Source organism: Grampus griseus, assembly GCF_964374135.1.
Source record: "Grampus griseus genome assembly, chromosome: 20".
NCBI classification, from domain to species: domain Eukaryota; kingdom Metazoa; phylum Chordata; class Mammalia; order Artiodactyla; family Delphinidae; genus Grampus; species Grampus griseus.
The window spans coordinates 57176736-57197962 of record NC_139014.1 but is presented as its reverse complement, the minus strand read 5'-3'; the positions used below and the strand labels follow the sequence as shown (position 1 = coordinate 57197962).

The 21227-nt window shown below is 49.3% G+C and overlaps 2 protein-coding genes across 2 annotated transcripts in view; both read left to right on the top strand.

Annotated features, from left to right (window-relative positions):
- Nucleotides 1-16407, top strand: part of LOC309838826 (AP-2 complex subunit beta-like) — an 80230-nt gene extending 63823 nt beyond the window's left edge. The window contains 3 exon segments of the mRNA XM_082680165.1: nucleotides 12218-12371; nucleotides 12735-12868; nucleotides 16273-16407. Of these exon segments, the coding sequence (XP_082536291.1) occupies nucleotides 12218-12371; nucleotides 12735-12868; nucleotides 16273-16390 (406 nt within the window). The 3' untranslated portion in view covers nucleotides 16391-16407.
- Nucleotides 16408-16433: 26 nt separating this feature from the next.
- Nucleotides 16434-19633, top strand: CCL1 (C-C motif chemokine ligand 1). Its single transcript, XM_082680166.1, has 4 exons — nucleotides 16434-16567; nucleotides 16700-16856; nucleotides 18016-18130; nucleotides 19243-19633. Exons 2-4 carry the CDS (start codon nucleotides 16781-16783, stop codon nucleotides 19331-19333), a joined length of 282 nt encoding a protein of 93 aa, XP_082536292.1. The 5' UTR covers nucleotides 16434-16567; nucleotides 16700-16780; the 3' UTR covers nucleotides 19334-19633.
- The last annotated feature ends 1594 nt before the right edge of the window (nucleotides 19634-21227 follow it).

Sequence of the window (21227 nt, the reverse complement as noted above, 5' to 3'; positions counted from 1 at the left end):
CAGAGATTTTCCTGTAACTTGATGAAATGGCTCCAAACTTGGCATAAAAGAGTAAGAGGGTGAAAACAGCCAGAACACTCCTGGATGAAACACAAAAAAACAAACAAAAAAAGAGAGGGGAGCCTTTCTTAACCAGATACCATGGCTCATTATGGTCAATGCAGTGATAAAGTAGGTGACCAATAAAAAGAAAGTCCATAAACAGAACCACGTATGTAGGATGCTATGGTACGTGATATGGCTTGTATGTCACATCAATTCAAAAATTAGGCCTGGAAAAACGGCAGTCCATATGGAAGAGAAGATTAAATTGGATCCTTATGTTACACCATATGCAAAAATCAACTGCAGATGGTTAAATGTTAAAAATACGCCCCTGGGGCTTCCCTGGTGGCACAGTGGTTGAGAATCTGCCTGCTAATGCAGGGGACACGGGTTCGAGCCCTGGTCTGGGAGGATCCCACGTGCCGCGGAGCAACTAGGCCCGTGAGCCACAACCACTGAGCCTGCGCGTCTGGAGCCTGTGCTCCGCAACAAGAGAGGCCGCGACAGTGAGAGGCCCACGCACCGCGGTGAAGAGTGGCCCCTGCTTGCCACAACTAGAGAAAGCGCTCGCACAGAAACGAAGACCCAACACAGCCAAAATTACTTAATTAATTAATAAACTACCCCCAACATCTTCTTTAAAAAAAGATACGCCCCTATAAATTTTAATAGAAAACCTTAATAGAAATATCTTTTGAACTTTGGAGAAGGGAAAGATTTCTTAAGATACGAAAATGTTGACTCTAAAAGAAAAGAATGATACATTTTCTGTATTACAATTAAGAGTTTTCTTTCTTAAAAAGACAACTTGAAAATAAGCTACAGGTACTTCCCTGGTGGTTCAGTGGTTAAGACTCCACGCTCCCAGTGCAGGGGGCCTGGGTTCGATCCCTGGTCAGGGAACTAGATCCTGCATGCTGCAACCAAGACCGGCGCAGCCAAATAAAGAAAGAAAGAACAAAGAAAATAAGCTACAAATCGTAGAGTATATGGCAATCCACATCCTAACAAAGGATTATATAAGAATATATCAAGAGCTCCTTGACATCTGTGAGAGACTCTATTCTTGTTTAAAATGATTCAGAATATATTGTCCTACATCATTGGCTTTGTGCTTGGCCATGTAACCTCCTTGAGCCAACAGAATGTGAGCAGATAGGACATGTGTCATAGCTTAGCAGAAGCTTTAAAAGCATTGCAAGTTTCTTTTTCCTGGATCCTCTGCCAGGAGAATGACATATCCTAAACAAGAGCTGTTCCTTTAGCCTGAGCCCAGGAGTGGGAAGACGTGGGGCAAGGAGCTGACCCACAGGTTGGAGCAGAGATGCAACTGACCTGCAGACTTGAGAGCAAAAAGGAATGTTTCTTGTTAGAAGCCACCGATTTGGGGGATGAGGTGGGGGGGGTTGTTATGGTAGCGAAAGCTGACCAATATGGAAACTAGTACCTAGCAGTGGGGTGCTGTGCTACCCAAAGAATAAAATGTGTGGTTTTGGCTTTGGGACTGAGTGGCAGGCAGGGAAGTAACTACTATAGGGGGCTGGAAAACCAGCAAGCTATGTAATGTAATAGTTAAACATTTGGAAAAACTGTCACGTGATCATTCGGAAGGCAGAAAATATACCTACCGAATTTATGGCTTTGGGAGAAGAAGTTTTGGGACAGAATGTTGTTGGTGTGAGTTACTTGTTAGTAAGTACATTTCATCAGATACAAGAAAGAGGTGACAGCAGATAAGACTGGCTCATTTTCAAGCAGAATTGAAAGAGAACATAGAAAGTGTAGAAATTGTAGAGTTTGAATGATGGAAAGGTGCAATCATCTGTTATGTCAACCTCTGCAGCCTGCAAAATATTCTCAAAATAGAAACTAGCTTTAGGGGCAATATCAAAACAAAGGCATGACCTGGGGTCAAGACCAAAATCAAGAACATGACTGTTACTCCCTTTGTTAAGACCTCTGAGGAGATTTAGATAGTCCCAGGGAATCCTGCCAGTTGGACAACATCACTTCTTAGAAAAGAAACTGAATCTCATTAATCCTGATAGCGTCCAAATACTTGGAGTTATATCTAGAGAAGGACGGAGAGGCATGTCTCAAAGCGCATGTTGTGGCCACTGACACTTGAAGTGGCTACTGACCTTTCACAAAAAGTTTTTGAGAGTTCCATCACCGAAAGTGCTGCTGGTCTGGATTGAATAAGACTGACGCTTTAGGACATAAAAGGGTCTTGAGGGCTTCCCTGGTGGCGCAGTGGTTGAGAGTCCGCCTGCCGATGCAGGGGACGCGGGTTCGTGCCCCGGTCCGGGAAGATCCCACATGCTGCGGAGCGGCTGTGCCCGTGAGCCATGGCCGCTGAGCCTGCGCGTCCGTAGCCTGTGCTCCACAACGGGAGAGGCCACAGCAGTGAGAGGCCCGCGTACCGCAAAAAAAAAAAAAAAAAAAAAGGGTCTTGAGCCCCAGACTTTACAGGCAGGAAGCAGACTGATGATATTGATAAGAAAAACACAGACACCCAGAAGAAAAATGATGAAAAACAGGAACAGATATTTCACAGAAGAGGACACACTTAATGATTGATGTGATGGACAAGCGAAGAAATGTTTAACCTCATTACTGTTCAGGGCAATGCAAACCCAGACAAGAAAGAGATCTCAATTCAAAGTAATTTGACTAGCAAAAACGGGAAACTCTGATGATATCAAGTGTTGGAGAGAACATGGATCTACATGATCTCTTACACATGGCTGGTATCTTCAGGCAGCTACTTTAGAAAATGATTGAAACTGTACTCAAAACAGTGACTATCCTAAACCAGCAATTGCACTTTTTCATATAGACATAGTAGAAGTCTTGCTCGTACAAAAATGTTCATAGCTGCACTGTTTCCAATGGCGACAATCTGGGAAAAACCTCAAATGCCCACCAAGAGAGAGTGGATGAATAAATAGGAGCATACTTAACCAATGGAATATTATACAGCAGTTAAAATGAACTGCATTGGCACAGTCTGTAATATGGATATATATTAATAGAATACTACTGGCCAAAAAGTAAGTCCCTACAATTATAAACACTATGATACTCTTTATAAAGTAAAAATATGTATACTTTTAGAAACACACAGATTAAGAAAAGCAAGGGAATTTGGGTTGTTGGTTACCTTGAGTTGAAGGAGTCAGGAAAAATAATACAGAGGGAAAATATGATTAGAAGCAGGTTATTGTCAAGGTTCTAGCTTTTGTTTGGAGTGGTGGTTCACATGGGTTTGTGGCATTATTAAGAAGAGCTAGAACTTTAAAAAAGAGGGATTGTTTTGATTGCTTTTTTAAACATTTATTTATTTAATTTCTTTGGCTGTGTCAGGTCTTAGTTGCGGCATGCGGGATCTTCATTGTGGCATGAGGGATCTTTTGTTGTGGCATATGGGCTCTTCATTGCAGTTCACGGGCTTCTCTGTAGTTGTTTTGCATGGGCTCCAGAACACGTGGGCTCAGTAGTTGCGATACATGGGCTTAGTTGCCCCGTGGCAAGTGGGATCTTAGTTCCCCGTCCAGGGATTGAACCTGCATTCCCTGCACTGGAAGACGGATTCTTAACTACTGGCCCACCAGGGAAGTCCCTTGATTGCTTTTTTATATTTTATTTTGTTTTTAATTGAAGTATAGTTGATTTATAATGTTGTGTTAGTTTGAAGTGTACAGGAAAGTGATTCAGTTATACATTTATATAAATGTGTGTGTATGTATATATGATTGTTTTTATTTAAGTCATAGACTATTAGAGTTAAAAGCATCCTTAGAAGTCAGTTAGTTCTACTTCCTTATTTCCCAAATGAGAAAACTGAGGACCAGATTGGAGAAGTGACGACCCAAGTTACACAATTCCTGAGCGATGCAACCCAGCCTGCTCCTCTTGTAATCCTCCTACCTCAGTACTGACACGCTCAAGCCAAGGCTTCATCCTCTTTTACTCTGCCCCACATCTAACCCATCCATCAGTTCTGCTCCGCTCTGACACACCTGGGTCCATCTGCTTTGCACAGTGCCCACCCCACCCCACCCCCAGGAGCCAAAGCCAGCCTCATCTCCCACCTGGACTTCAGCCAGTGCCTCCTGACTGATCCTCCTACATTCTCTCTTACTCTCCAAAACACCTGTTTCCTGTACAACTGAGAGAGGAATCTTCTTTTTTTTAAAAAAAAAAAAAAAAAAAAGTCAGTTCTTATCTCTGAATTTCTCAGCTGTCTTCCCAAAGCACTTAGAATAAAATTCAGACTCATCATGGCCTCCCAGGCTTCACCTGAGCTGGTCCCTGCCTTCCTCTCAGGCTTCATTTCCTACCATTGCACCCCGAGTTTAATATGCCACTCTCACTGACTTTCTTTCTGGAATATTCCAGGCTGGTCTCTGCATGTAGCAGATGCTGCCAGTAGCCAGCTCACATGCCTTAGCTAGGCCTTCCGTCTCAGTGCACATAAGCTGCCTTCAGCCATGGAAGATCACTCTGTCCATGAGCAGGACAGGACAGAAGTGCCAGGGAGCAGGCCTCACCAGTGAGAGACAGGAAGTAGAGTATAAATACCCAAACTCCCTTGCTCCTAGGTGAGATAACTCAGCTGTGTCTCAGCTGTGTGCTCTGTACTGTTTCCCAAAGTGTCCCTGGGGAGCCGTCCCCACGACTCACAAAGGAGCTGGCCTGGTAACAGGTTCTTTATCAAGTCCTTCTTTTGCTCTCCTGTTCCCTTACTCATCTTTCCTGCACCTCCCAAATAGATTACTTTCTTTAAATCTTTGTCTTGGGTCTTATTCAGAGGTTAGTGTTAAGATACCACATTAAGCCTTTGCACTCACCATTCTCTCTGCCTAGAATATTCTACCCCTCCAGGTCTCAGCTCAAATGCCAACTCTTTAATCTCCCTTCTGGTCATATCCCATTGTTATATGTCTTCATTGACTTATCCTATTAGAAATTATCTTGTTTATATAATTAACTGAAAAATTATGTCTCTCCCAGGGGGTTAGCTCTACAAGGCAAGTGCCTTGTGTATCTTGGTTCCCAGCACATGGGAGAGTGATTGGCACATAGTAGGCACCCTGTAAATATCTGTTGACTTAGTTAATGAGTATTTTTTGCCGGGAGGGATGTCAAATACTGCATCAAGAGTAAGATTTACAGTAGCTGTTTGAATTTATGCATTTCTAATTGGCAGACAAATTGCTGGCATGTAAATGGATACTGCAATTGTGTTTTTGAGTGGTTGATTCTCTTTAGTGAGTTACCCTGTTTCCAACTACTTTAAAGTGCCTCAGTTGTTGTGCTAATTACAAATCCTGATAAACTCTCCATTAACGTGTATCTTCGAAGTACCTTCAACGCGATAATACTGTTAGAAGGATTTATATATGGTTGGAAGTAAGAGCACCACATTTATTTAATAACAGTCTTAAATTCATCTTGCCTTTCCACTGATGTACCTGAATAAGTGAAACTGGACTACATTTACCTGCTTGCTTATTTACACAGGTGGGATGTTGGCAGAGGCTTGCCCTGAGGAAGTAGAGATGTGGAGGCCAGAAAGAAATTCCATACACAGTCTTGGAGAAAACTCATTTCTTATGTGGCCTTGGCCCATCTCATGCTCACCTGGCATAAACCTGCTTCAGCATGGGACAAGCAGTCTTTGGACCCATAGGGCCCAACCCTTTCCTGGGGGCATTTGGGTGGTGTGTGTGTGTGTGTGTGTGTGTGTGTGTGTGTGTGTGTGTGTGTGTGTGTGTGTGTGTGTGTGTGTGTGTGTGTGTGTGTGTGTGTGTGTGTGTGTGTGTGTGTGTAGTAGTAATTTCTATACACCTTGATTTCCTCATTTGTCAAATATATAGATTTATAGCAACTAGTCCATACCTTGTTGTGAAGCTTAAATGAACACATGGGTGTAAGGGACCAAAGAAGCCACAAATAGCTGTGAACACATAAGGGACTATTTTGGTAACTATTGTTGGAGACAGTCCTGTCTATGTGGGACATGACTCAGTAGTCAAGTTGTAGCTGCTAGGCCCCATGAAATGGCCTGAACATTATGGAAGAATGCAAAACTCAGTCTCAGAGTTGGGATGAGACCTTGTGGAAAGGCAGGATTTTCAGACTCCTGGAAGGTTGTACAGTTAGGAAAATGGCCTGAGGGGGCTGGGACTGCCTAAGGGAACTTCTGAGCCTGGGAGTGTGTGTGTGTGTGTGTGTGTGTGTGTGTGTGTGTGTGTGTGTGTGTGTGTGTGTGTGTGTGTGTGTGTGTGTGTGTGTGTGTGTGTGTCATTGTATGCACATGACAGCGTGTGTGGATCTGAATGTGAAGGCTTAGATTTTAGGTAAAAACACAGGGTAGATGAGGTTAAAGTCTCAGGATAAAGAAGCAGGACCCGATGGGGCCTTCCTGGGACAGACCTCCCCATGTCCTGGCCTGCCTCTTGTTTGTGGAAGAGCTTTCGTCTCCCAGGCCTCTGTTGGTCACAACAGGGTGACTCAAGAGTTAATGATTGGAAGAATGTGAACATGTATAACAAAAGACAGCAGTTGGGTCAGGAGAACAGGTAATAATTTAAACAATAGATCAGCCATACAGTAGAGTCACAGAATCTTTAGTTCTTCCCTGAAGAACATAAATGACAGTACCTGACACACAGTCCTGAGCTGTTTCACAGATACTAAAACCCCCACCAGATGGAAGGAGTTAACTGCATGATGACCATGTACATGTAGCCCCCAGACCAGTTGGAACCAGAAGGTTGATGATGTTGACTCCAGAATGCATTACCACCAATCAATCAGAAGGATGTCTACGAGCTGATCAAGTACCTCACAACTCTCTCCATTACCCTGTCTTTGGAAACCTTTCCCCAAAAGCCAGTGGGGACTTCAGGCCTTTTGAGCATTAGCCGCCCATACTCTTTGCTTGGCCTTGCAATAAATGCTGCACTGTCCTTCACCACAACCCAGCATCAATAGATTGGCTTTACTGCATTTGGATGAATGGACCCAAGTTTGGTTCGGTAGCATCAGGTTCCACTGAGACATGGGCCAGCTCATTAGTTCACCTGCACATCTTCAGCAGGATCATATGCCTGTGTTAAACCAGGAACTCAGAGTCTAGACAGGAAGGCAGTCTCAGGAACAGACAAATTACATTATAAGGCAGTCTGTGCAAGCACAGAGGGAAAAGCACGGTGCCTGGGGTCCAGGGAAGACGGAGGATTGGGAGAAACAAGAGAAGGGTTCACAGAGGAGGTGGTTTTGAACAAGAGTGGAACTTACCACGTGAAAAAACAGTTGAAGTTTATTCCCCTTAAAGAAAGGAGCATGTGCAAAGACCAGGGTGTGTCTGGCAGAAGGGTGTGGAATCCAGTCTAGGGGCACAGAGTGTATATATGGGGTTACAGGTGGTGTAGGTTGTGGCCAGATTAGGAGGCAGATTGCAGGACAAGCTAAGATGTTGGGCAGCACCCAGGGGTGAGTCTCTACCAAGAGGTGGTGCAGAGTACTGTTTCAGGATTGAAGCCAGACTGTCTGCATTGGAATCCCACCTTCCCAGCCAGTAGCTGAGTAATCTTGGACAACTTCTCTGTGCCTTGGTTTCCTCATCTGTACAATGGGTGTTAATAATAATGACTACTTCCAGGACCATGAGGAAGACTAGACAGCTGAACACACATGAAGTGCTTAGAGTAGCTTGACACACGTGAAGTGCACAACATAATGTTAGCTAATAACCACTGTTATTCCACGGAGGGCCAGGGGAACATCAAGATTGAGGGAGGAACAGAGGACCAGGAACCTCTAACCAAGTCTAGGAGTAACAGCAGAGTGGTTGGAGGAAAACCATGAGGGCCACCTGTCATAGAAGCCATGGCAAGAGGATGTTTCCAGAAGGAAGGGCCAACAGGGTCAAGGGTGCCGAGACGTCAGGCAAGATGACAGCCAAGGGTGCCACGGATTTAGCAACAAGGAGGTCACCGTTGACTTTAGCCGTTGCAGTTTTGGTGACGTGGTAGAGACAGAGGCCAGTTTGCAGTATATTGAACACATGGGTTGGGAGGAACGGGGGAGAGTGGCGCCAACTCTTCCAGCTGTTTGGCTGGGAAGGGACGCAAGTGAGAGGCAGCAGAGGTAGAGGGACGGTGAGGTCGATAACCACGTGCTTTGCCAAATACCCACTGCATCCCGCCATTGTCTCCTATGAGGTTCACAGTCTCCGGTCAGCTAAGCAGGAGAAAGAGCAGAAAATATAAGTCATAAATGAGGACACGTGTATAGACAGATCAAGAATGGCAGAGCTGGGAGAAAGGCCGGCTACCCATTTCCTCTCCCTTTTCATGATGTGATTGTGGGCAAGGGGGGACTGGGCAAGAGGGTGGAGGATGCTCAGTGCCGTCTACCTGCTTTAGCACACCTGGATGTAAAGGACCTATCTCTTGAAGGTGGATGGAGGAGGTGGCAGAAAAGGTTGGTGACAGATTCCTTTAAACTAACATACGCTGGGTGCCCAATATGTCCCATCCTACTGAATCACATCATATCCAGGTGGTGGGAGAAATATTTGGTTGAAATTGGTTCCAGCTAGAAACAGGAGGCAAGATGGCTCCCACATCAGCAGAGGCAACACTGTCTATTTTTCACTCCTGCCCCTCTCTGCAATCCCTTCTCTGACACTTTAGATAGGTCTGGTCTTTCTTTGACTCTGCAGCTGGGGAGTTGCGGGTGGGAGTGGCTTGGAGGTTGATGTGTCACTTAAAGCAGCAATGATTGTGGGAAGTAAAATGCATCCTTCTGATTTGTTTGGGAAATGTCTTTATGTCAAGGACTTTGGAACGATAAAACCATAATGGTGGGATTTTGGAAAATCATTTTCCAAACCAGGGCACAGGAGACCCAAAGTGGGATATTTCAAGGAGAAAACCAATGGATGCCTGTCCAACATGAAGCAGAAACATGGCAGGAGGGCTGAGAGGCGCAGGGCAGCCTTCATGGCATATGACTTGTGCAGACTCTGCTGTTGCATGCTTGAAATTTTTAGTTTTTAAACAAGACCCCTCATTTTATTTTGCACTAGACCCTGCAAATTATGTGAACCTCCTGGTCAGGGCCGCAGGCTTGGTGGAACACATGGACTGCAGACTTCAGCTAGGTCTGGCAGGCAGCAGCCCTGACTTCAGATGCTCCCCGCGTGAACCTGGCTCCTGAAACTCACCCACCCTTGGGAAAGCTGGGCCAGCCAGCGGGAGTTGAGAAAGAACCTGGCCAATTTGCAGTCAGCTCTTAAGAGCAGCTGTAAAGATGCGTCAGACAAACCGAGCAGGGAGGGAGGAAACACAGAACAGTCCTGGAAACCACGATAATGAGCAGGGCTCTGTGCTGCAAGCCTTCTGACACATTTCCATATTTAGTCCTCACAATGGTCCTAGTACAGAGGCACTGGGATCCCAGTTTTAGGGATAATGACCCAGAGGTTCAGGAAGATGATCAGAATTGATGGTGCTGGTAAGCGGTGACCTGGATTAAAATACAGGTGTCTGGATCCCAAGTTCAGTGCTTTTCCTATTACACTAGAGGATAGAGGTGAAGGCCAGGGAACCCGGATGTCCAAGCTGTGCTGGCTAGCACATCCCAGGCCCGGCTCCAGTTCTGAGCTAAATGCACTCTCCGTGACCAGTTCAGCTCACTCCAGAGCCCATGAAGCCAGACCTGGCAGTGGAGGTGTCTCTTTGGGTGGCCAGCTCTAAGCTGAGCCTGAGAGCCTGGCCTAAAGGGCAATGAAGGAAGAGCATCCCTGCTCAGGCTCCCCTGGGCTCCCAGAGCTGTGGCCCCAAGATGAACTGGGAAGTTGGTGGTGAGCAGAGGTGGGACCCAGGCGTCCACCTACTACCTCAGGGGAAGAGGGCTCCTCAGGGGACTTTCCTAGCAGCATGTGGGCGTGTTTGCTGAATCATGGGTGACCTTGTTGGTGTTGGTGGGTATATTTTGGGGTCAAACTGTTGCCACTTCCTGCCCCTGCGTCCTTGCTCTGTTGGGTGGAAAAGCTGGGGCTTTTTTCTTCTACCATTCCCTGCAAAGTTGGCATCGTGCCCTGGCCTCCAGGTGGGCTGCAGGAACCCTGCAGGGCTTTCCAGCATCCCAGGGGCCCCGATCATGCCCAGCTTCTCTCTCTCACCACAGCCCAGCTCTCTGGTCCTGAGCATAAAGCCAGAAAACCACAGAGAAGGAGCCTGTCTGGGAGTTGAGGTGGGTTATCTTCAGGGCTCTGTCACGGGGTCCCCATGTGACAACTCGCTTTTCCTTTCTGGGCTTCCGGCTCCTCAGCTGTAACGTGAGATGGCCCACCCCAATTGTCCTGAGTGTCCTGCTGAGCGCTGGGGGGATGTGGCACACACCTGACCCACGCTGACCCCCGAATACACCCACAGAGACTTGGCAATGTGGCTATTTTTGGTCCAGGGCCGAATGGCTCAAGAACCACAAAACTGAGGCTACAAAACATTCTGAATCTAAGCCTATGTGTTGCCTATCAGGCTTCTTTGAGTTTCTGGCTTCCTGGGAGCTTTCTAAGTTTCAGATGACCCTGGCTCCTCGGGTGGGTGGGATCTAAATGCCTCAGGGACTTGGATCAGCCCTTATTAGGCTCTTTGCCCTCTATCCTCATCAGAAAGGGCAGGGAGCCCTCCCCAGCAGGCTCTCAGTACAACAGGCCTGATCCGAAAGGCCAGATCCACCTCGGATGGACGAGGGGGCTGTTTAGGGTGTAGATTGTGGGCAGGGCTCTATCTGCCCTTAGGGACCCAGAATATCATTTCATGCCAAACCAGAGAAGGTCTCAGTAGCCATCCAGGCTAGAGGGAAGTGGTGGGATTGGATTATCTGGGGAGCCCTTTGGAGATACTCCAACTACCTTGAACTCAGAATACAAAGGTCCGCAGTGAGGTTCAAGCACGTGTCTTTGGATAAAAGCTTCCCAATGATCCTAATATGAATCCCATTTCCGGGTAAAGAGTCACTGATTTAGGCCAACTTGCCCACGTTTTGGGTGGGAGAACTGATGCCCAGAGGCAGGAAGTAACCTGCTCAAGGTCCCACAGAAAATGAGTGGCAGAGCTCAGAAATCCTAATTTTTCACCCTCTTTATACAGAACCCCACCTCCGTCACCTCTCCTGGATTCCTTCAAACTTCCCAGTCTGACTGCCTGCTTCCAGTCACTGTGTCCTGCAGCCTCTAGCACAAGCCCTCAGCACAAACCACACATCTGGCCGCACCCCTGTCGCAAGCAAAAGATTACTTAAGGCCTTCCCTCCACTGACAGCAAGCTTAGGTCCCAAGGTCTGAGCCCAGAAACAGGATCTTGTGAAACCCAGCCCAGGTCCTCCTGGCTCCATTTCCAGCCCCTCTCTGCAGGCCTTCCTCACCCCCGCATGCCCTGAAGACATCAGCCTCCACACCAGCTATTAGCATGCCATCAAACAATTGTTTGATTCTCCTTAAGAGATACAGCACGTTTCGTTTTCACACAAGCCTATGAGCGGGTATCATTATTATCCCTGTTTGGAGATGAGGCTGGGAGGTTAAGAAAGGGAAAGAAGTCCCGCCAGTGGTGCACAGAGGAGCTGGGCCTGGGGGCCAGGCAGAGCCACCCTTGTAACCACACACAATGTACCATCCAGGCCCCTGCCCAGGGGAAATCCCACCTTCATCCTTCCAGGCCCAGCCAGTATTCCACACTGCACCCCAGTGAGCTCTCCGCTCCCCTAGAGGGGGCGTGTGCAGAGTCTAGTCTGCATATTATAGCAGCCTTGACCATCTGTGCCCGCTTACTGGTTTGCGTATCTGTTTCCCTCTGGAGGCCCTGACTCTGTGGTCAGCTCTCCTCTCTCACCTGACTGCCCATGCACAAAGTGGGCCCTCAGAAGATGTTTCCTGAATGAATGAGTGAAGGAATGAATGAATGACCACATCAGGAACTGAGACCTGTCACCAGCATCCTGTGTGTGGAATGGTGCCCATCAGCACAGTCGGAAAATGGTCCATCCATGCTAGAGGGTCCAGGGGGGTATAAACAAGCCCAGGGTTTGGGCCAGAGCTTCTCATCCTAATTCTGTCACTTGCTACTTGTATGACTCCTGTCACCTCCAGGACTTCTGTTTCTCATCTGCGGCTGGGGGATGACGAGAATGATGTGAAGACCTCTCCTTCCGCCTGCTTTAGCAACAGTCACTACGCACCCACCCTGGGTGGGGCGCTGGGGCATGAAGTGAGGACCACGACGCTGCTCCCCGGGAGCTTCCAGGTGAGGGAGGGGTGTGGACCACCAGGCAGTCACAAGATTGGCTTTGCTGCTATGGGGCGTGAGCCTGCTTCATGCTGGGAGCTCAGAGGGGGCAGCCTGCAGGAGGTCTTCCAGATAAACCTGGAGCAGGCGTCCCAGGCAGAAGGGGCAGTGACGCCCCAGCACAGGTGCGCAGAGCAGTAACAGTGCGTGCGGCTAGAGCTCTGTGGGCCACATTGTGCGGGACTACGTGAGCCGAGCCGAGACGTTTGTACTTCACCTCCGAACAGCAGGCTGAGTTGTCACTCTGGAGCTCCACGGCTGTGGACGGGAATTGAAACACTGGTGACTGTCACTGCTGTGACATTCTTTGGGCACCCCCAGGGTCTGCTGTTGCTACAAGAGATGCTTGATGCCTCGTTCACTTTGTTGCTGAGAGCTGGATCACAGAGGCCTCCTGAAAAGAGCAAAAGGTGCCGAATGTTGGAAGACAGTGTACAAGGGAACCCAGGCGGAGGGTAAGAGTCACTGGAAAACAAAAGAAACGGTTTTTAATTCAAAGATGTTTGGGTGCTGGAGGCACTGTGCCTGGACTTGCACTTATAGGAGGCAGCTGGGGACGGGTGCGGAGGTGGGGATGGAAGAGAACACTGTGCTTCTGTGGGTGACAACGGAAAGCCTGGCCTGGGCGTTGGGCAGCACAGGATTAGAGAGGAAAGAGACCAGGAAGGGGGTCCCGGCTAGGGAGGTGGCAGCACTGCCTGGTTCCTGTGATGAAGCCTCAGATGGTCCAGGATTAATGGGTAGAGGGGGAAGGGGTGCAGTTTTATTGAGCACCTACTATGTGCCAGGCCTCATGGTAAGCGCTTCCGTATACTCTGCAGCTCATAGGACACGAGGTCTCTTCTCGAGCACTAAACACAGTTCCCAGTACCTGCCTCCTGCGGCGAGCTGTAAGCCCCACAGGGGCAGGACCAGTGTCTGTCTTGTGTCTGCTGTGTCCTCAGGACCTGTCATATTTTAGGTGCTCCACAATGATTTTGAATGATCCAACTTTCTTTTCCTCTCCCTCCTTCCTGCCCTCTTTCGTTTTCTCCCTCCCTTCCCTTCCTCTTCCCTTGTTCCAAGATAAGGTGAGACATCTCATTTAATCCTTCAAATAGCCCAAAGTTAGGCTGTGGTTTGAGGAGTTTATTTTGAAAACATTGGGGAGAGTTTTACCAGATCCAGTCGGTAGTGGATTTTACAACGAAGGAACTAAAGTTCAGAAGTGTTAAGTTACTTGCCTAAGGTCACACAGCTAAAAAGTAGTGGGGCTGAAATCTGACCCAGTTACCTCTGAGGGCAAACACGCTTCCTCCCTAAGTGAGGGAACTAAGAAAACTTGGCCCCAGAGATGGACAAAGCGAGGCCAGTATTGCTGCAGCTGTGCGATGCCAGGAAAATGACTCCTCCCTCCACCCGCATGGGTTTCTGTGTCCTGGTCTGAAGAATCAGGCTGAGATGTTACTGGAGGGGAAGCAGGCAGGACCAGGCTCCAGGACCCCCAGGCCAGCAGGGCTGAGGCAAGAATCTGGGGCCACTCCAGGAGGAGATGATCTTAAGATGAACCCGCACCAGTTGAGCTCTGTCTGACCTCTACCCATCCGCAGTAAATTGGTCCCTACTTCACAAAAGGTGACTAATAAGAAAACCTCTCGAGGGGTGGGATAGGGAGGGTGGGAGGGAGGGAGACGCAAGAGGGAAGAGATATGGGAACATATGTACATGTATAACTGATTCACTTTGTTACAAAGCAGAAACTAACACACCATTGTAAAGCAATTATACTCCAATAAAGATGTAAAAACAATTAAAAAAGAAAGAAAACCTCTCTACAGGCACATACTGGTTTTCAAACTTCTAACTAAGAAAAGGGTAGTTCACATGAGAAACTGGTTCAGTGTCGATGCTGGGAGCTTTTCTTACCTTTCCCTCAACTATGCAGTTCTGATCCATCACATTCAAGGCCATGGAGATTTTATTGAGTTATTACTTGGCCCGTGCTTTGCGCCAGGCTTAGAGAAGAAGAGATGGAGTGGGGCTGGGGGCGGGACCCTGTGGGACGCTAGGTTTCCATGCAATTGGAGCCTCTGGCCAGTTCCTTCTGGGGCTGCGGGAGCTGGGAAGGGGGAGGCATGACTAAGTCTTTCTGTCGCCTCTTTTCCTGTCCTGGGCTCATGGTAGCCGCAGTGAGGGAGAGCATGGGAAGTGAGCAGCTGGAGGGGCAGCCCTGTCCTGGTCTCGAGTGGGCCGAGCAGCATCCCCGGGAGGAGGGGAGAGCAAAGTATTTACTGGGTGGCGACCTGGCCCCTCTCTGTGTCCCAAGTAAGTCTAAAGGATCTAAGGTGACATTTGACCAACTAGCCACATCCCTGTAATCTCCTTCCTCTTTGAGACCCCACTAAAACGACAACCAAGGAATAAAAAGTATCAGTCTGCGAGGGCAAAGAAAATAGGAGAGTGACAACAGTGTCTTAGTGATTTCAACTGCTTTAAGTACTTTTTGGGCGGCAGGAAGCAGCTGGCCAGGTGAAGGAATTGATGGAGCAGGTCCTTACTGAAAGTGTGTGGTCCTTACTGACAGTGTGTTCCCAGAGGTGGCCGCACGTGGTGGTCAGATGACCAGATGCTTTGGCATCCACTGTTCCATCTGTGCAACGAAGTCTCGGTATGACCTTGGCAAAGTCAGTTTCTGCTTTCTGAGGCTCGTTTGTACCCCATCTGTAATAGAAAGAGACCGTACTAGATTCTTATCTGCTGGTGCCTGAATTACCTGGAGTTTTCCTCCCCTGCCCCTCAACACGTATAGGCACATGTGTCTTGATGTTGCTTCAGAAACGGGGCGAAGGTATTTTTGCATTTTTTGCTCTCCCAGGACACTTCAGAGCCACTGCTGCAGATGGTCTCCAAGGGAGTTTTCAACTCCGACACGCCAGGACTCCCACGCAGGTGTTAGGATGGAGAATACACGGAATGGAGGGGTTGTAAGGATGTAAGACCTTCATGTGGGAGATCCAGGCACAGAGGGGCTTCAAAGGAGGCTGAAGGCCTATCTGTGGGGACAGCAGAAGGGCCTTTACAGAGACAACGACATTTGCAATGGATGGAATTCACAGAGGGAGACAAGGAGGAGGGCCCTGCAGGTGGAGGTTACGGTGGCAGCAAATCCTGGAGATAAGAAAGCATGTGACCTGTTCAGAGACTTGCAAATATTGCAACATGCGGGAATCCATGGAGACATCACATGGACCACGAATGGCCAGGTCAGCAGCTTGCACTTCATCCCATTGACCATGGGAAGCTATCACGTTGGCCTTGTGATTTTAACACACGGATATGGCCCAGCTACTTTTTCTTGAGCACCTGCTAGTGTTACTTACTCCACGCACTGCACACCATGTCTTCCTGACCTGGCCACTTGGTCGCTGGACAGTCACACATCTCTCCAGCCATTTCCTCACTCCGGGCACTGTCCTCCACGCTTCGCTGTCCTTACACAAGCTCCTTCCTCTGTGGAGAGGCCGCCTTCCACTTCAGCCTTCCTGCGGGAGACTCTGCTTGAAGAACATTCCCCTGGGAGGCCTCTCCCCTGTGGGCAGCTCCCAGCCTGCCCTGCGCCCTCCACATGGCACGTCCACTGCTGTCCTTACACCAACTGGCTTTTCCTTATTTAGCTGTGATGCAATGGCTTGCATGTCGTCGGTAGCTGTCTTCCCTGGGGCTAACCAAGGACCAAGAATAGGGCAAGTGATTGAAAAGTGTTGAGTGATTGAAAAAATAGAAATTGCAACTATCTGGGCCAGGCCCTTGACAGAATGGATCTTATTGAATGCTCCTCGGTCACCTGTGAGATACGAGTTACTCTTTCCATCTTGCACAGGAGATGTGACTCGGCCGAGTTTATGTATCCGCTGATTTGCAGAACTGGGATTCAAACCCATGTGTGTCTCAGTGCTGGTGCAGAGCTCTTCTGCTCTACCATGTTCCTGGGACAGTAGCTCCATCCCTGGATGGAAAGACGTGACATCAGAGGAGCCACAGACAGGCCACTTCTTCTCATTCACCTTTTTCCACGTCCCATTCAGCTGGGACAGCTTCTACTCAGCCTCTCAAGATCCGTATCTGTTCCTGCGCTTAGGGAAGTTTCCCTACACCTCTCACACCACCCAGGGGAGGTAAGGAAAGGAGTTTTCCATGTGGTCACTGGACGTGAGTAACCACCTCTTCTTCCTGTGACTTCCCCACCTCTGCACTGGGGCTTGGAAAACCCCACCCATGTCTTCTAATAAAAGCTCTGGGTACTGCAGGATGGGCCAGAGGACAGCTCTTCACTCCACCAGACTCCTTGAGGGACTCCTTCCAGGGAGGCCTGAGCTGGACGTCCCGAGATGAAGGTCATCACCGCCGCTCTGGTGTGCCTGCTGCTGGCCGGGGCATGGCTACAGGATGTGGATGCCAAGAGCAGTGAGTTTGGCTGGAGTCACTTTGCTCCTCCTTGGGGAGGGCGGAGACGCAGGCAGGTGCTCTGGGGCTGGGGGCAGGCTCACCCCTTCATCTCCACTCCTCCAGAAAGAATTCTCCCTGAAGAGGAGGAAGGGAGGACTTGCTCGGGGGCAGGGGGACAGCAGGAGATCCATAAGCCTGGGGCCAACACAGACCGCTGAGCAGCTGGCTTCAGCCAAAGGAGGCCAGCCTCGTCCAGACCCTGCGGACTGATGGAGGGCAGCTGTGAGGTCATTGAGGCCAAGCTGGAGGCCTGAGGTCCAGAGGAGGGACTGACTGGGGTCTCGCCTCCACTGTGTAACAGATAACGGGCAGAGTCTGAGGTCAGGATCTGGGGCTTTAACAGTTGGCTAACCTTGGGCAAGTTACTATACCTCCCAAACTCTGGTTTCGCTATCAGTAAGATGGGTTTGATCATGCCTACCCTCTAAGGCTGATGAGAGAATACTGACCTAACAGCAGACATATGGAAAGGGCTTTGCAAACGGTCAAACTAGGAGGAAGGAGCCAGGATTGAAATGCAAGTCTTTTGAAGGTGGGGTGTGTGTAGGGGGGGTTACAAACCGGCAGAGTGGGAGTTGTGGGTCAGAGCTGAGAGGACCAGGGTGGAGGGTGAGGTTGGGATTGCGTGGAGCTGATCAGTTCCTGGAAGCTCTTGCCTGGTCATTTCATCAGTCTGAGCTCCTAAAACAGTCCCTAATCCTGCCCCAGACAGTGGACTGCTGTTGAATCAGACTCACAGGGTCTCGGGGCCCTTGAACCCAAATGTAAGGGCAGAACCATACCCTAGTGGTGGGATGTCAGAACTAGAATAGCCTTTCGAAATCAGTCTAAAGAGTCTTGCTTTTCAGCTGGGAAGTCTGGGGCCCAGGGGAGGGCTCATCTTGACCAAAGCCACACAGCTGTTTTGTGGGGAGCTGGGATCTGAACCCCAGTGTCCTGACTGCCTAAGTACAGAACTGGGTGGCTGATGAGACACTAGTGCCCTTTGGATGTGATCCCAAAGCCTGAGCCTGTTCTGGAAGGGTTTTTTGTTCTTGCTTTTTTCCCCATCCTGGATGAGAGGAACTCAGTCCAGCTTGAGAAATGGATGCAAACCATGTTTGCGCTTCTCTTCTAGTGCATGTGTCATCCTCCAAGTGTTGTTTCACACTGGTGAAGAGAAAGATGTCCCTGCAGAGAATCCAGTGTTACAAGAACACCAGCTCCACCTGCTCCTACAAAAACCATCTAATGTGAGTGGTTGTATCCTCTTCCATCCTTGACTCCCTTCTCCAGAGGACAGAAAGCGGCCACCCTGGAATTAGAATAGCAGACGCTAGATGGCGATGTTCCACCGGATTAAGGTTTTTTAACCAAACTAGTGAGGAGGCCAAAACCTGGGCGCAGAGCTGAGAGTGGGCGCTAGGACGAACACCTGTGTTCCTGCAGTGACATGGGTTTCTTGGAGCTGCAAGGCGCCAAGTGTTATATCTTAATATTTTATGCCCAGAGCTTAAAAGCTCCAGGTACTACTGGGTGATGGTAAGAGTGAGGGGCTCTCAGATAGTTCCTGCTTCTGGATTTGCCAACCTATAGTCTTGAGTGACTCTGGACAGGTAAGTCTTCTGAACTTCCTTATCTGGGTAGCCCCTCTGCAGTCCTGACCTGTGAAGTGGCGTAAACACGATAGCTGCATCACAGGGTCGTTATGAAGCTCCAGGGAGGTAGCTTACACTTGCCACTCAGTGTCTATAAGGCACTTTCATGTATATTACTATCTCATCTAACTCTCTTGGTCCACACATTTTCATTATCGTGAAAACTGAGGTTCAGGGGATTGGAGAGATTTGTCTAAGGTCTTGCAGATAATTAAAGGCAGAATTGACCTACGGTTTTGGACAATAGCCAAGTTTGGGAGGTAGATCAGAAAAGAAACACACACGCGCGCACGCGCGCGCGCACACACACACACACACAGACACATCCAAGGCAATGACTAGGGGTCCCGGATGGACACAGACACATGAAAAGATGGAGCAGGTGGGCCCTCAGAGATGTTCTAGGAGGGGAATTTTCCATGTTAGCAGATCCTCAGAATGTCGGCAGCCTTCGCTCTACCCTGATACAATGAATCCGCAAAAGGGGTCCACGAAATGAAATTTTTAAAGCCCCCCATCCCTTGCCCCTGAAGTTTGGGTGTTCCTCCCAGCGTACAAACTGTAGGTCTTACGCAACGACTTCATTTTATAGGCCCCGGGAGAAAAGCTTAGGGGCACCCAGGAGCAATGAGGGGGTGAGGGGACTTGTGTGTGGCAGCCGGGGGTGGCTCAGGTGACTTAGCCCTTCCTTTGTTCTCTGCCTACAGATTGAAGCTGAACGGAGGCCGAGAGGCCTGTGTCTCACAGACAAAATCGTGGGTTCGGGCTTATTTAAAAAGGATAAACCCCTGCCAGTGAAAGGAAATATGAGCTGATTCCTTTCCATCCTGGACTCTGGACACCGTGTGGCTTTACCTGTCCCCTCAACGCCCAACCCTACACCAGTCCTTCTGCCCCAACTTTGCCGGGTCACGCCAGAGGGTCTGCTGGGTCCTGATAAGATATGTTGTCGCACTTTATATAGTTAAATTCTAGAATCTTCAACTTCTGCCTCCCTGTGCCTCTTGGACCCCACAGGGATTTCAGGGTGCAAAGCTGATTGACATTGAGGGGCTGGGGTCAGGGGCCGGAGAAAAGGAAACATGTTGGACCAGGTGCCAGGAGAACTGACTTCTCATCATAGAAGCCAATAAATGACTTACGTCTCTCAGCTGACTGCCTTGTCCTGGGGGATAAGCGTCAACTCTGGGTTGTGATGTAGATTCCCTGTGGGGCTGGGTCCCCATTTGGATGCAGGATGTTCCCCATCACCCCCGCCCACTCTGCGCTGCCCAGAGGGTTCAGAGGCTGATAATATCCAAAAGCTGCCCTAGCTGGAAGGGATCTTGGGCATCATGTGCCTGTAAGACGATGCTAGCCCATTGTATAGATGAGGTGACTGAGGGCTGGAGAGGGACACCCACAGGCCTGAGGACACGCAGAAAGTCAGGATTAGATCTGGCATTAGAGCCCAGGGTTCCCACTGCTCGGCTGCTTACAAAACCAAACTCACAAGTGTTGCTAGAAAGGAAAGTTGCCGTTAATCAGAATGCTGGCAATCTGGGGAGATGGTGGACTCAGTGTCCCCCCAAAGCCACCTCCGAAGATTCTGCTCGGCCATGAAAGTTTTTTTTTTTTTTTTTTTTTTGCGGTACATGGGCCTCTCCTGTTGCAGACACGCAGGCTCAGCAGCCATGGCTCACGGACCCAGCCGCTCCGCGGCATGTGGGATCCTCCCGGACCGGGGCACGAACCCGTGTCCCCTGCATCGGCAGGCGGACTCTCAACCACTGCGCCACCAAGGAAGCCCTTTTTTTTTTTTTTAATTAATTTATTTAGTTAGTTAGTTTTGGCTGCGTTGGGTCTTTGTTGCTGCTCGCGGGCTTTCTCTAGTTGAGGCGAATGGCGGCTGCTCTTCGTTGCAGTGCACAGGCTTCTCATTGCGGTGGCTTCTCTTTTTGTGGAGCACGGGCTGCAGGGTGCACGAGCTTCAGTAGTTGTAGCACGTGGGCTCAGTAGTTGTGGCGCACAGGCTTCGTTCCTCCGCAGCATGTGGGATCTTCCCGGACCAGGGCTCGAACCCGTGCCCCCTGCAGTGGCAGGCGGATTCTTAACCACTGCACCACCAGGGAAGTCCGGCCATGGAACGTTTTTAAGGGGAAACGGGGAAGTAATCTCAGTTAATCACTGAAATAGGGGGTCAGAGTCATCACCATCCCCCACTGTGCAGGCTTGTGGACTCCTTGTGATCTTTTTTTAGATGCTCTCTTGCTAGCAGTTTTTTCGAGAGATTCCTGAAGGGGAGGCTGGGGAAGAGATCTGGTACTCCGTTAATTACTTACTCTTCATTTCTGCTGCTTTGATCTATGTAAAGAACCAACAAGTTAGGCAAAGTATTGTGTGATCAAAAGGTTTGAAAAGCGTGCTAGGGCCAGAGAGGAGTAGAGCATGGGGGTGCCTGGTTTAAGTTTAGCAACAAGACAAAAGGGACCTCCTGCAGAGAGCGCTTTCCTGCCCAAAGCTGCTTACAATGCCTCCCAGGGTAGAACTCTTCCCCTAGTCCCCAGATGCCACGTGACTGTGTGGTACAGCATGATACCCGGACCCTTTCTCAACCGGAAGGAGCCTGCAGAGTTGGTTAGCAGGGCCTTCTCCTGGGAAGGGCCCTGGAGAGGGTCCAGGCATCGGTGGGTCCACGTCTGATGAAGATGCC